Source organism: Pagrus pagrus (genome assembly GCF_965226575.1).
Source record: "Pagrus pagrus genome assembly, chromosome: 1".
Taxonomy (NCBI): Eukaryota; Metazoa; Chordata; class Actinopteri; order Spariformes; family Sparidae; genus Pagrus; species Pagrus pagrus.
In genome coordinates this window covers 26,764,613-26,780,147 of record NC_140185.1, presented here as the reverse complement: position 1 = coordinate 26,780,147, position 15,535 = coordinate 26,764,613, and the positions used below count along the sequence as shown (strand labels likewise).

The following is a 15,535-nucleotide window of genomic DNA, read 5'->3' as shown; positions in this document are numbered from 1 at the left end:
TCAGATCTCCCTCTCCCTCCCTCTAATACACACACACACACGCGTCTTCTTCTTCTTCTTCTTCCTGTCTTTCTCTGTCGCACTTCAGAAGTCCTCCATTGCCACGCAACACTGAATTATCTACATTCTTTGTCTCGGCCCGCTTCTCCCTTCCTTTCACACTTATACACACGATTTATGACATGATGAGGTCTGTCTTCACGACCAAAAGACACGACAGCAACAGCAAAATAACTTCCTCACACACACACACAGACACACACACACACACACACAGCCAGCCCCTCTTTCTTCCATCTCTCCCCTTTTTCCATCCAATCACTCAACTCATTCTCAACTTGTTAACGAGCATGACAGGACTCGTCTCATGCCGCCGGAGCAGACGCATCAGCAGCAAAAGTAACACGAAACAATAGCAACCTCACAGTCTCACTTTCTCGCTTTCAGGCTCTCCATTATTCCAGCCCTCTCACTCACTCACTCTCTCACTCACTCACAATCCAGCTCTTGTTTCTCCTTTTCTCTCTGACAGAATGAATAAACAGGCCTCGGCAAAGTGTAATCTCTTTCTTTTATTAGCAACAGCAAACACAGAAACAATGAATTTACCCTCCTCCCCTCTCCCTCTCTCTCTCTCTCTCTCTCTCCTCGCCGTCTGCTCTTCGCCTCTCATCAGCTTTAATGAACCACAAATCTCATCAGCCATCTTTTTCATCAGCCCTGCCATCACTACTTCCTGTACTTTAAACCTGACTTGACTACTCGTAGCACGTCTGTCTCTGCTGCTGGCTGACGACCAGGAGGACTGTGCATTATTGATATTCAGCTGTAGGGTAGAGCGCACATAGATTTTCCCCAAATATGTTTTTTGGTGCTAACAGTCACAGTCAATATCAAGCAGCATTTGAAGATAACCGTTCTCGGTGGCGGCAGTGTGAGTGTGACAGTCCTGCTCCGCAGTTCTGCTTTACTAAATGGTGATTCACTTCAGCATGTTTAATATCTCACCGTGGGGATGTTAAGGAGGACGGTGTTATATATTTGCAGCCATAGGTGGGAGCGTAATGTTGGCTTTGCGCAGCCTAGTTCTCTCTGTACCTGTGTTAACATGCTCACTGTGAAGGTTGGCTTTATTTCTGAAGAGAGGTTAAAAACTACGAAGCGTGAAGATGCATCTCGTAAGATGTATCAGTGACTTGGAGTGATTTGTTTCCAGCAGAAACCTGTTACAGGTTGAGATTTTTCTCTGAAACATGTAAATGAGATCCTTCATGTTTAAAACACGCCTCATGACCGTGAGACCGAGCCAGAGCGTTGATCATATGCAGAGCTGCCCCCTCCCTATAGGCAGAGAGGGCCCACCTCTCTCCACGGGGCCACCACGACTCGGCTTCAAAAGGGTGGTGGTAGTGGCGGCGAGGGGGAATTGTGAAGCCGATGCAACATAAGACATGCCATTTAAAACAGGATACTGATGAGAGCATTTCAAAGCTATTGTTCGGAAAGTTTTATGTCGTTTTAACACTTGTTGAGGCAGCGAGTGTCGCTCCGAGAGGCTTAGATTCTGAGCAGATGTCTTCATGGTGGTGACCAACAATGTACTCTATATAGTGTCTGTTTTATTATATTGTATCTTTTTTAAACCTTTAATTACGCCAGATAAACTTTGTTTGGTTTTGGAACACAATTACTTACGTTCTGGTGTCAGTTTAAAACACATTTCATTAATTTTCCAGCGATAGTTTGAATCAAATTTCCACTTTATTCAAGTCTCAGTTCAATGCGATTAATCATTTCTAATTTAGTCATGTTCATGTATCAACTACTCTTTATTTGATTCATTACAGGGTTTTTTGTTTTCATACAGTGATATCACATTTTATTTTTATATATTTTTTGAGCTAACAAGGTTTGCTTGATTCTCTAATTTAACGCCAAGTGTGTTAGCTCCACTTCATTTTAATGCTTCTAATATTTGTCCAGATAGAGAATACCAATAAAAGCTCGTATGGTCTACATTTCCACTTCCTCATTTATGACAATCAGAAGCTTTCTACTTCCTCCTGGTGGGAGTGGGGCTCTTCATCCCTCTTCCTGGAGCTGCCTTGGGAGGGGCGGGGCTAGGAGCGGGGGCAGGAGCGGGCTGGGTCTTGGGCTGAGGGATCTCAATGGGGAGCTTGGGAGGGATGAGTGTTTTAGGGGTCAGAGTTGGTTTTGCTTCAGGGATTTTCTCTCCATGACGGTACACGCTGACCTGGAGAGAGAGAGAGAATAAGACAGAGTGTCAGTGTCATGTAGACAGTTCATATATATTCATTTACTTACTGTACGGTACTGTTTGTACCTAAGGTGATAAAAAAAAGGGCTACATCGTCATATCATTTTGAGCTTTAAGTAAAGAATATTCTAGGTCAGGATTTATGTTGAAACTTCCAAATCGGGGACAGAAGAAACTCACAAGGTCAAACATCAGCTCAGTAATAGCTCTCTGAGTTACACACAAGCCCGGTCACAAAAATATCTCACTGTTAGGCCCCGATGAAAAGACAAGATTTGTGCCACAGATGGTCAGAAAAATTTCACGGCTCTGAGTAAATCCTCCAATTTGCGGTACGCAGCGGTGACACTCACCACTATATCCACAGACTCCCCTCCGTATTTGTTCTGGACAATCATGGTATATCTGCCAGAATCCTCCATGGAAACACCTTTGATCGTCAGACTGGCAAACTTGCCCTGGTCCAGGGAGACCACATACTGAAATGCGAAATCAAAGGTTAGAAAAAGCGAGCGAGGCAGCACAGCACAGCACAGCACAGGGACTTTAGCATGATTTAACATTTAAAAAGGCCTGTCACCTAAAGTTTTATTTAAAACTTGAGTTCTCTTTTAGTCGGAGCAGCAGCATGAGCTTTGATTACCACCCCCCTTCAGCAAAAGCTGAGCACTGCTAGATGGACTTGATGGACACGAGGACTAATGATCTACCACAGTCTCCTCTACTCTGCTGAGCCCTGTTAGCTCAGCCAAAATATGATGGATTTAAATGACAAAAAAAATATTCCATCCATATTTCTTGAGCCCAAAAAAAGAAACAAAAGTATTGATTTTTTAAGCCTTCAGATTTTGAGCACACTTGTGTCGATGTACTGTGAGTAGTGCCAGTGACACAAGTGTACTTCAACTCTGAAGGCTTTAAACTATTGATGTTTAAAGCCTTCAGAAAACTAAACTATTGATGTTTAAAGCCTTCAGAGTTGAAGTGCACTTGTGTCGCCGGCACCACTCACCCAGTGTAAGTCAGACAGACACAAGTGCACTTCAGCTCTGAAGGCTTTGAACATCAATACTTTTGTTTTTGTGGTCTCAAGGAATGGAGCTCACTCGCGTCTATCGGACTTTTACTTTATGAATGGTGCCGACAAGGATGCAGTATTTTAATTTCCAACTCTCATAACGGCCCACTCATCTGCGAGGTCTGGACATTAGTACATTTTTATGGAGTGGCACTTGTCGCAGGCTAATTACATTCCTATTAAGAGAAACACTCGCCTTTAATTTTGAGAAATTAAAAGCTCTACGGGCTTCGAAAATCAAATAGAACCGCAAAAAGGCTGCCATATTCGCAACTGAGGCCCCTTTTCCATTTAACATGTTCTATGGTGTTGGATAATTGCATTCATTATTTAGACCAATGAAGACTAATCTGTTGGTTGCTAGTTTCTCTTGAATGAAAGGTAACTGCTGTACATAAAACCATAATATTAGGCTTAGGGCTGGGCGAAATATATGTCAATGTTTTGAAATCCCCTCAAAAGCACTTCATAAATGCTAAGACGGGGAGACATATTATTGTCACAATATCGTGTGAAAGACTATTGGTACTTACAAAAGTATTAAAGGTGCAGTGTATAAGATTTGAGGGGATCTACTGGCAGAAAATGGAGTATAAAATGAATGATTATGTTTTCATTAGTGTATAAGCATCTGAAACTAAGAATTGTCATCACTTTACTGTAACGCAGCCTTATATGGCAGCCAATATCCAAAATCTAAGATGCTATATAGACAATATAATATTGATATATTACCTTTATAGTAGTTTTGGTGGTGACAATAGTACTCAGAGAACAGGTGTCTCACCCTTAGTATCAAAATGTACAAAAATATACATTTCTGGTTTTCACCACCTGCTCCAAGTCTGTATAGTTTTACTGTGATACCTATTCCTACGAGTTTCAGTGCATCATTCTCAGGATCTGGATATATTTCTGTTTGTTTTTCTGGTAGTATCTTCAGTAGCTTCTGTGGTAACTACGGAGGGGAGATGCACCCCGGAGGTTTGGAAAAACACATCACCGAGGAAGTTAGCTCTTGTTTTCGACAGATTATTAGCAGGTGAGGGAATGAATAAAGAAGAGGGCAAACTTCAACACATATTCCACCTGGACAGGGGTTTCTCAAACTTAAATCTTCAAAGCCGCTACGAGCGGCAGGATGCTGATGCTGTTGAAAGAGTCTCCACTGACTGGGGATTGTGTGTAGACAACTGGTACAGGTTGGCAAGTAGGTCAATGAGGTATGAGAGGTAGATTTGTTCCACTACCAATGCAGGAGAGTGTTGATAATGCTGACCTCACCTGAAGTATGTAGATCTAAATCCCTCCAGCAAGGGAGGGTTGTTGTTTTTACATAAGGAGACTTTCAGCTGGGATACTTTCCAACGGTTCCCAACAAGAAATTCCTGGATTTCGTCCCGTTCATCAGTTTCAATTTTGAATTTAACGATATACTACTTCAGGGCTGCGGACATGCCCTGCGCTGGTACATACTTCTGTCACATCATCATGGTAATTTTTCAATGAAAACCAAAATTGTGATGCAAATTGATGATTCCCACTGATTGTGAATGATACCGTAATCGCAATAAATATAACAATTATTGCAATAAGAGCTTTAACATATACCCCAATATTTCCCTTCCTGAATGTCTATTCAATTACTACTTTATATATACTTTGATCTTTAGGATACTACCAATATGAATGTGCAAACAGTGTGCAAAATACTTAACCAGTAGTCACATACTGAGTGTGGAAACCCTGTGGTATCACTAGACAAGTTAATAGAAACATACTGTTGCAATTGTGTCTGATTAATAAGGTCATTAATCATGAGAGAGGAAGCAGGGGCTGCGTGTGGCTGGTATAGAGAACGAGCCTCTGTTTATAGTGTCTGTTATCTGTTAGTTTACCTGATCGTCAGGCTCCACATCTGCTCCATTCTTCAACCAGGAGACCTGAGGCTTGGGGTCTCCACGCACTGTACATGTTAAACTGAGGGTCTACAGGAGGAGGAAAGTTTGTTGACAAACATGTACAAATTAATTAAAATCACACAATCACGGATAAAGTACAGCTTCGATACTTACCTTCTTTTCCATAATGGTGACCACATCAGGGAGTCCTCCCACCACCTTACCGCGGTCTGAAACAAACCATTGTTAATATTATCACACACTCCTATTGATCACTATCTGATGATGAACTCTGAATGCTGATTTTCTCCCAGACAGCTAAACAGCCTCTAGCTTTTGGGTTTTTGTTAGTCCTTCCAAGCATATGTCTAATTTTGAGTCAAAATATCTCATTAGACCTAAATATAGGAAACAATCACCTTGAGTTGAATTTCTGCATTTTTAAACCTGGGCCCATAGTTACATGTTTTGGTGAATAAATGATTCATACTTCCCAAAAGTTTTGTAATCAGTCCAGTAGATCACCTCAGTTTGTAGCTGCGACAACATAATCCTCAGGGGCAACTCCGACTGTCGAAGTTATGTCCACTTAATGTGCTTGTTTTTGCCACTGACGCTGAGGTTGTTATTCTCAGCTTTATGGAAATGATTTCTACAGAGGGAGACCTTTTTGTCAAATAATAAGATCCGTTTTGGAACCAGGAACAAAAGTCTCGCTTCAGGAGAAGTCTTGCTCTGAAATCTGCATGTCGCGGCTGGCAGCTGAGGCGAACTACTGGACCCATTCCAAAACTTTTGGTAGGTATGAATCAATTACACAGCAAAACATGTAAATAAAGGGTCTAGGATTAAAAATACTTTGAAGAAAAGTAACTGTATTAAACAAAGACAGAAGTAGAATGGAATGATGGACTCACTCTTCTCAGCGTAGGCTTCAGCCCTGAAACACAGAAAGAAAAGTTTCTTATACAGTGTTGAATAAAACTCTGTAACCTAAAAAGAACCTCTCACTATTCATTTATTTTTCAAAATGAATAAATTCAACAAACAATAATTCTGAGAGAATCAAATGTAGCCCAGCTTTGTACATTTATTTTAGCCAAGTTTGGTTCTGGTCTGTTTCCACTACCTGGAACTGCTCACTGACCAAACACATAATATCTTTTCCATTTTTGGGTCAGTAGCAGTGGTCAGATGGTTTGCCACAAGGCAATCTGGGTTTCCAGCCAAACCTCATTATGCTGTAGTATATTCAGGGACTTAACAGAATCTTTTCTATGGGAAAAAAAAATATTGGGCTTTGTAATAACTGGGTAAGGTCTGTCGGAGCAGCATGGGAGGACCAGAGGTCAGCCACAGGACCAGATGGCTGAGGGAACTCTGTGCTCCTCTTGGCATGTTGATGCTCAATCAAAAGGGCAACAGGGTGTCACTTGTTTCAATGTGTTCGTAAAATCTTGTGCTTAAATGTCTCTCTTTGAATGTTAATTAGAGAAGGGATTTGGACAGTTTCCACTCTGCATGCACTGTTTAGTGTTTGGGAGTTTCAATTGATTTTTCTAAATGGATTTGCAGAATTCAGTATGTGGGGTTTTTTCGCTTTGGCCCAATTAGCCGAAAGACCCAGAAGGATCTCTGCTACCTGACGGCTTCTATTTTTAACATTGATTTTTATCTCAAATTATAATAGGCTGGACTTTTTCAGACAGCGAGGCGTGGGGTTTGTGGACCCACTGTAGTTTTTGAAATGTTGAAATGTTCAGTTTGTCGATGGAGAGCAGCCTTTGCTGAAGCTGTTGTGACCGTCCATACATTGAAATGCAGCACTTTTAGCTTAAAGGTTTACTGATACATCAAATGCAAACATTCAGGCTCACATCAGCCACAGACTAGTACTTACATAACAAATCTAATACAATAAGCTCAGCAACTTTTATTGTATGGGTGGACTTGACTGGGAAAGGGAGTCAAGTACATTTACTTGAGTACAAAGTCTGATTACGTCTTTCACCTCTAAAGAGAGTAGTACTGATTCTTTAAATTGATCGTCTCATTGGAAAGGGTGTGTTTTATCGACATGTTTGTAGAAGCTCAGCTCAAGTCTGTCTGCAGTCGTCGCTCCATTAATTCTGACAAACAACAAAAGTTTTAAATACGTAGATTAAAAGTGATCAATCAGTTTGATTTCTCAGAGATGTTATTTTTTATGATAAAATGTCATCAAAACCCCACAGTCAAAAAATAGAATTTATTAATGGTAAACGTGTATCGCATTTTTTTTTTAATGCGAGCATGTTTTTAAGCGTATGAACATAAAGTATCTGTATGTATGTGAAGGATTAGGTGATTCATCATTAGCAGAGTTATTAGTCCGACTCCAATATACACAAAGGGACAAAAAAGAGATGAGCGTGCATTTCTTACTTGAGTTTCTGGAACTCGGCGAAGGCCTTCTCATATACTGCAAAAGGCAAAAACAGAGTTTCACTGCCACTTTGTCACCTCACATTTTAGTTTAAAGTCACACTCCACTGGAAATCCACATTTTAGGTGTAACAACACTCAACCCCAGCCTCAAAAGGTGGCTTTAAAACTGTGTCTGTTGTTTACTCCTTCATGAGTAATGCAAGCTGTGCCCAGCTTCAATGAACGTCTCTTGAAAGAAAATATTTTGATACACTACTTCAGAATTGAGGAAGGGAATAATGTTACGTGAAAGCAATGCACTTATCAAATAGGTGTCAAAAATATAACTGTTGATAACACAATGAGCGTAACGAGAGGGCAGAGAAGAGGTTAGTTATGTTCAAGGACTGTTTGACTATTGAGGAGTTTCTGTGGATATTTTGTCACGCTCCCTATTGGCATCCATCGTAACCAAAATGTATTCAAGGACCGGAAAAAAGCAAACTGTAGACTTTTTACAGCCAGTTTTCAAGCCAACAGCGATGAGTGTCTCATACATAAAAAGGTTGGGGTATCATTTCAAAGTCTTAAACTACAAATTGAAGCCAAGAGCTCCATAAAAGAAAACAAGTGACTGTGTTGTTTCCACCTCTCATTTTAACTGCATTATCAATAAAAAAAAAGACTGAAGAAAGAATGAGAGTGACACTGAGAGAGCGAGAGAAAGAGAGAGGGTACTAACCATCACCACTGAGGTCCAGTGTGCGTTTATGTGAGTTTTCAGGGTCGGTGATAATGATGGAGTACTTTCCTTTATCCTTCTCTGTTGGCTCAATCACCTGTGAAGCAAACAATCAGTTAAGCAACTGTTTATTTCTGCTTGTACATGTTTAATTAATGGTTTAAAAAAGGATCCATTCATCTACCAGGTAATTACAATTATAAAGCTCTCTGCCAAAAAGTAAGGGAAGATAACACTATTTAATTAATTAGGTTTAATGACTTTAAAATGTATGATGCTTTATTCATGAGCTACCTCCTTCTAAAGGTGAGATTATCTATTTAGTTTGTCTTGAAGTTGTCCTGGTATCACCTCTACAAAGGCAATCTGAGCACTCTTAAGCAACACTTATGAACAACAATGCCATTGCCTGAAGGGTATTAAGGGTAACTCCACCGTTTTACACATTAATGTGTGTTTACAGGTCTTGGGGAGTGCTACTGCGTCTGTGAAAAAGTAGTATAAAGCCTTTTGCGGCTCCGGAGGAAGCTGCATGTAATCTGATAAACTGCCTCTCGTGATGTTCATCGGCGGCTAAATTGCATTGTGGGTAATGAAGTCGCTAGGTTTTGTTGTGATCAAATGATCAAGATCTGATGCAGCAGGACCAGAGATATCGCCTTTTTTAATCCGTGCATTCATCTTCCTTTTCAAAACATTACCCACAATGCAACTTAGCCGCTGATTGACACCACTGGAGGCAGTTTATCAGATCATTGCTCCTTCTTTTGGAGCTATAAAAGGCTTCACAATACCTTTTACACATATGCAGTAGTACTCCCCTTTACCTGAAAACACACGTTTTCATGTAAAATTGGTGCAATTATCCATAAATTCAGAAAATGTACCCATACATGACCCACTTAATACTGTTCAGCATCCTACAGGAGAAGATAATACCTCCATTGTTGCCATTGACGGGGTTCCTCCAATCACAGTCTTCTCACCATGGGACAGTTTAGTCTCACTGTGGAGAGGAGATGGGGAGGAGAGGTAAGTGTGTATGCGTGTGTGTGTGTGAGCTGGTGAAGCCTGCTTCAGAGGTAATGGAAAATCATGTTTACATGCCTGCCTAGTGTTACGCATAGGGATACCAATTTCTCTCCCTCCCTGTCTGTCGCTCTTTCTCGCACATTCTCACATAAAAGATGGCGAGAGGTTAAACATCTAATCTCTAATTTTTGTTCTTTGAGTTATTGAATAACAGCTTTGCTACCCGCTGCCATCTTTCTCTCTTTCTTCCTGTTTCTCCTCATTCTTGTTGTCTTTTTATTCTTTCTGTCTGTCCGCTCTCTCTCTCTCTCTCTCACTCCATCTCCCCTCCCTCCACGTTTTATAATCTCTAGGGTAAGGCAGAGTGCTTTTAAGTGCACAAAAAAACCTTGCGTCTTTCTAGAAAATGGCAGGGGTGTGATTTCTGTCACAAAACAGGCCAATTTGACTGCAATAACCAGGATAATGAAAGCACTTCACAAGTTTTATTATGTGGCTTATTGTTTTTGCCCCTCCTGGCAGTTTGTGGTCAGCATGTTTATAGGCAGACTTAAAAGCATACTCGTATTCCCCCTAAAAAACGCTTCTACGACTACAAATACTGGAGTTACTGTTGTCATTATTTTCTTCTTCTCCTCCTCAGTAGTCGTAGTTGTTGTTATTAATAGTGTTGTGTGACGAGTTTTAATGTCTCACCCGTGATTCCAGGTGATGTTCATCTCGGAGGTGTAATACTTCATGTGACACTGCAGCTGGATGCCTGTTGCCGTGCAGCTGATCACCAGCTCTGCTGCGCTGGCTCCTGCAGGAGGTGATGGGAGGTGATAGAGGTTGTCGAGGGCACATTTAAAATCAGAATCAGATACATATTTTCCATCTGCTGCTGCCTCGCTCTGCCGAGAGAGCAACAGGAGGCACTTTTTTGCGCTCAGAACTAATCAGATAGAATCAAACTTCCATCTGCAGCCATTTGTACATGTAGTATCCATTATATGACTTCCATCTTTACCTTTATCTAGCCCGGAGAGCAAAATTGTAATAATGAAGCAGAGTGCTGACTGTTTGTATGCTGCATTCTATACAACGCTTCTACCTAAAAGGGGGTTTTACACTACACTATGACTATGTGAGACTTTGCCCGCTGCACATTACAAGCGTACAAGTGTGTCATCCACCTGGTCACATCACCATGGTTTCCCATTATCACAGTAATGAACCCTCTTCTCCTCGGCAACCACTGCTGTAACAGTTGCTGCAGAGCTGTCAAGTGACTGTCTCTTAAAATAGGAGTAAGATGCTCCTCCACACTGTCACTGTGACAGCGCGGTGGAATATTAAAGTGATTTCACCACATGATGGCATGATGGCCAAATGCTTCCAGCATGACAACTTCTGCCACACGCTGATAAGTGTGTGTGAGTGTGCGTGTGTAGTAGTGGGATTTTAAAAAATGTATCAGCCTGGTGATGGATCTGAATCTCTTATCATGTGTGGTTTGATTGTGCCATGTTAAATTTAGATCAATTGCACTTCAGTGTGTAGAGGATGATGATGGTGAGGTTAAGTACTGTTTTAATATGGATCTCTGCGACTGGGATAATATATGTCTGTGTATTCACCTCTGTGCACATACGTGGGTGTGTGGGGGTGTGAGTGTGTGTGCAAAAGGCAGATACTCACCAGCCAGTTGGCTGATCTTGTTGATGGCATCCTCAAAGACTAGAAGAGAGGCAGAGAAACATGGGGTCAGGGAAAGAGCCAAAAGGATGCAGAGTCACGATGTTGCCCTCTGGTGGCTGCATTGAAATCTCAGTCAGGAAAGGTTTAAATTATACATGTATCGTAGTCTGGGTATCTTCTAGTTATACAGGGATCCCACACCTTCTTAAAAAATGTATTCAATGACTTTTCAAGGATTCAAAGGATCAAGTCCTTTAAAATTCAAGGCCCGAACATGTCAGATTGAGACAGAAATCAAGATGAATTACTTTTACAACACTAGCAGGCGTCACAGAAGCTCAGAGACAACAAATAAAGAGCGAGAGGCTTGAATGTGTGAACATTCCTCAACTGTGCTGTGTTAGGCCTCAATCACACAAAGACTTGAAGCTACAGGCGCTGCCACTGCCACTGTCACTGCGTGTGGAGCAGGGCTATGTGTGCAACCAGGCAATCAAATGTAACTAATGAAAAAACAGATGCAACTCTGCGGGTTGTGCTGAAAAGTTCGGAATAACACTAGAAAAACATGACACGTGATTTAGCTGGAGACGTGTCTTGGTGTGATCATCTGCTTACAGTGAGAAAACTGCAGGAGACACGCGATGACCCATGTCTGTTTATGTTTTGACATAACTTTGAATGATTTCAAGGACCCATGTGAAACCTTTGTGACTAAGTATCCCTGTTGCCATTATTAACCAATAAACGGAATTTATCTGTTCTTTGGTGGCGTCCCAGTTTAGATAAAATGACAAAAAGAGCTGTATCTGTCAGCTCATCACTCCCTTATGTGTGATTGAATACTCACTAACCTCTAATACAGAGAGGATAAAAGATGATCTGAAAAGGACAGTAAAAATGCACACAGAGGTTCAAGCTTGAAGGACAGCAGACTACCAGCTCAAGTGACAAACGTTTACAGCTACATTAAAATTGATTTCTCATGATTAGATACAGCCAGCAGGTGAGGAGGCTGTCACATAGCAAAAACTGTTTTTATACCCGAGTCAGAAAAACAAGGTTGGGGTTGGAGGGTTTGTTAAAAATTCATTAGTTTACCATGTGCAGATAGTGTATATATTGGGATCATTTATCCCACTTTTTAATGAGCATCAAGCTCTTTTTTAGTTTGTACTTGTGATTGGCCATTAACACTGAGGGTTCTAATTTATTCTCAGTTAGACAACCAGCCAGCCAGAAATTCAGCGAATTACTCAATTAATCAGTGAGATAAATTAAGTATGAAAGATATGTTTACCTTTTCCAGAGATGTCAATTTGGCTCATATCTTTTCCTCTGTCATCACTGATAGTGGCCTTATAAACTCCTGCTGTCTTCAGTGAAAACTGCAGGAGAAACAAAACAGAAAATGTGTAAAACTGAATAAGGAACATACAGGAATACAGATTTGTTGTATTCTGACTGTGAACACATCGTGAGATCTGTGTCCTCGTTTTTGGATCCTCAGAGAAACGCTAAAATTATGTAACATTGCAGTGTTTTTGTAACTAAACAAATCACTGAAAAGAAAATCATACACAGAAATAACAGCGTTGTACACTGTTTTATAGCATCCATGAGAGTGACAGTACCAAATTGCAATTACCAGTTTAATTGGTAGTTTACAGACTCCAGATCCCAGGTCAGGCTTCACATCAGGGATGATCTCTGTGTCTTCTTTAAACCAGTGGAACACTGATTCCTTCTTTAAATTAGCAACCTGTAACAACACACAATTACAAATATTATCATTAACAAGGTGTTTTCTTCTTTAGTACCTTCTATAAAGCAGTCCATCATATCCCGATTCAAATGCACCATGCTGGAAAAAAAACTGCATAACTCTGCCTCTAAAAGTCATTTATCCGTCCTGAGTTAAGATGTGTCGCACCTCATCTTTTCATGGCAACCAGGGCTATTTAACACTTGGAGTGTAACCGATCCATTAGAGATGTTCTACGGGCAAAATCAGCAATATAAATTTACTGTAGTTCCACCTTACACAAACCTGTTAGCAATGCCATTAATGCAGCACGCCTCAGATTTTATAACTCATTACAAGATGCAAATCCAACAAGTCAGTGATGTGTGTAAAGTTCAGTTTATACAGCGGTTCATTAAGACAGAGAGATACCTCAACATCTGTACTCAATTACTCTCACCCCATTTCTCCGATAAAAAATGTGCCTTTTCCCTCAGGAGACATTGGCCTGTCGTTCTTTTTAAGGAATATATTGAACCCAAACTATTTTTGCTTGAAAAGATTTTTAGTCACTCACAACATTCACTCACTTTATTCCCTCCATATGTTTGTTGTGTTTTTACATCATTCAAAAAACACTAAACTAACAGATAAAACAGATGTCAGCTTCAGATTGTCTCAAGGGACATGAACACTTCTTTGATTTTAAAATTGTTCTAATTACATCCTTCATGCTAACAAAGCCAAGAATAAATCCTGACTGTCTAATTCTGGTTATTTTCAATCTGGACCTTATTAATATGCAGCATTGTCGCATCCTGCACTCAACCACCAGATAACGGCTCATCAGCTTTTTGCAAGTCAGCCTCCAATTTGTTTAGAGTGTAAATATTCGATAATTATTACGTTCGGCGGTGTTTACCTTGCAGACCAAAGTGACAGAGCAGTCGTCTCCAACCTGGAGTGACAGGAACTCACTGAAGTGGGGACCTGTGGTGAATAAAGGCAGCAGACACAGAAGGTATGAACAAAATACTTGTGGATCTTGACTGTTTGAGCTCTTTTAAATGCCTTGTGCATTAGTTAAGTTCGAATCTCCTCATGCACCTACCATAGCTGTTCTGTCAATCTCAAGTCAGACCTTGTTTTGTCACGTAGCGAGCCATTTGAAATGGTTCCATTTTGAGTTTTAAGGCTCCAACTGCCTACTCTGTTTCTTTTCCTGTACACTCACTGATTAAATGAATTGTCTCCCAGGCAACATAGTGGTGTGCCGCTCAGGGTCGAGTAAAGCTCATACAAGCTTAAAAGTGGATGATGTTTTGTGCTGCTTACCCTCCTTGACTCTGATGTACTCCCTCCTCTGGAAGTCGGCCTCGGCCAGTGCTGCCTTGAAAGCTGTGTGCACATACAGATACACAGAAACAGAGAATAATTAAAAGATCAAAGCGTTGCCAGTGGTTTCTATAGATTCTTTCAGTGAATTTATCTAGCTGACGCGCTTCTGTATGAAGGTGGAATCAAATATATGAGAAAAACAAACCAACCTTGACATTAATCAACTGGAATCATTTCCACAATGCAGTTTGTTATGCTAGAGATGCAGTAAGTCTAAAGTCAAACATCAATAGGCTGTGTTCATTTTGGCGGAGGTTGCTGCTATAGAGAGAAATCGGACCTCTCCTCTCTTACCATCTCCAATCAGAACCAGGGAGCTCTGTGCTTTGCCGCCTCCATCTGTGATCTGGCAGGTAAATGTGCCCTCATTCTCGTCGGTGAAATGGTCCATGATGAACTCGATGATACCTGTAGCGACGTCATGACCCATCTTGTTGGGCTGCAGAGAAATAGAGTTGTTTTTTTTGTGAAAACAAAAGGGCACAATGTACTGGAAGCTAGACTTGGTTGGAAATTGATGTTTTTCACTGCATTTATGGTTCAAATTGGGGTTGTACTGCTGGCATTCGTATCAGTGAGAACACAACTCTATGCACCTATCTGATACCACGTAATGTATCTATCGGAAACAGGACCATGGTACTGCCCAGTAGTAACCCGTACACCTGTATGCAACTTAACAGATTTTTTACTGCACAATAGTCATAATCCATAACATAACATTCATACAGGGGTAATAGTATACATTACACCATTGGTCGACACTGTGTATTGTTGTAGACTAATCGTTTCCTTGCAAGGTGCAGTAATAAGTGACATCATAATGCATTATAGTAGGCTATTCAGAGCCTTTGAGACGGCCTTCAGGCAGCCAAAAGACCTCTAGTTTTAATTTTGCAACAAGGGCAGACATTCAATTCTTTCACCTTGAAGCCAGAAAGTCATTTTTTTTTTCTAATTTCTCTTCGTCCGTCCATGCCTCAAACTACAGTGTATCTTACATCAGCTCCAGACAGTTCCTTGTTGTTGGCAAAGAATTTGTAGGTGACTTTGGAGGAAATCTCCTCAGCCTGCAGCCAGAACCTCATTCTGCCTCTCTCCAAAATCTTATAGGCCAACTCTGATTTCAGCGGGATGACTATAGGAGAGAAGACGAGAGTTGAACGTTACGGCTTCAAAAACATTATTGCACTCAATTACTTATAACTTAACCAAACTATTAGTAAGAGATGAGGAGGGGAAAGGAGAGGAGGCCAAAAGACCAGCAGAAGTGTAT

At 40.8% G+C, this 15,535-nt stretch overlaps 1 protein-coding gene across 3 annotated transcripts in view; it reads right to left on the bottom strand.

Moving 5' to 3' along the window:
• Nucleotides 1-557: 557 nt before the first annotated feature.
• myom2b (myomesin 2b) overlaps nucleotides 558-15,535 on the bottom strand; it is a 33,062-nt gene continuing 18,084 nt past the window's right edge. For all 3 annotated transcript variants that reach the window (XM_084349026.1, XM_084349025.1, XM_084349024.1), the window contains 16 exons: nucleotides 15,261-15,397; nucleotides 14,554-14,698; nucleotides 14,197-14,259; nucleotides 13,784-13,851; nucleotides 12,766-12,879; nucleotides 12,418-12,505; nucleotides 11,118-11,156; nucleotides 10,134-10,239; nucleotides 9,345-9,411; nucleotides 8,406-8,502; nucleotides 7,682-7,718; nucleotides 6,175-6,197; nucleotides 5,432-5,487; nucleotides 5,255-5,344; nucleotides 2,632-2,757; nucleotides 558-2,254 (listed from right to left, as the gene is read on the bottom strand). In XM_084349026.1, the coding sequence (XP_084205152.1) occupies nucleotides 2,054-2,254; nucleotides 2,632-2,757; nucleotides 5,255-5,344; nucleotides 5,432-5,487; nucleotides 6,175-6,197; nucleotides 7,682-7,718; nucleotides 8,406-8,502; nucleotides 9,345-9,411; nucleotides 10,134-10,239; nucleotides 11,118-11,156; nucleotides 12,418-12,505; nucleotides 12,766-12,879; nucleotides 13,784-13,851; nucleotides 14,197-14,259; nucleotides 14,554-14,698; nucleotides 15,261-15,397 (1,457 nt within the window). In that variant the 3' untranslated portion in view covers nucleotides 558-2,053. The remainder of the gene's footprint in view (nucleotides 2,255-2,631; nucleotides 2,758-5,254; nucleotides 5,345-5,431; nucleotides 5,488-6,174; nucleotides 6,198-7,681; nucleotides 7,719-8,405; nucleotides 8,503-9,344; nucleotides 9,412-10,133; nucleotides 10,240-11,117; nucleotides 11,157-12,417; nucleotides 12,506-12,765; nucleotides 12,880-13,783; nucleotides 13,852-14,196; nucleotides 14,260-14,553; nucleotides 14,699-15,260; nucleotides 15,398-15,535) is intronic.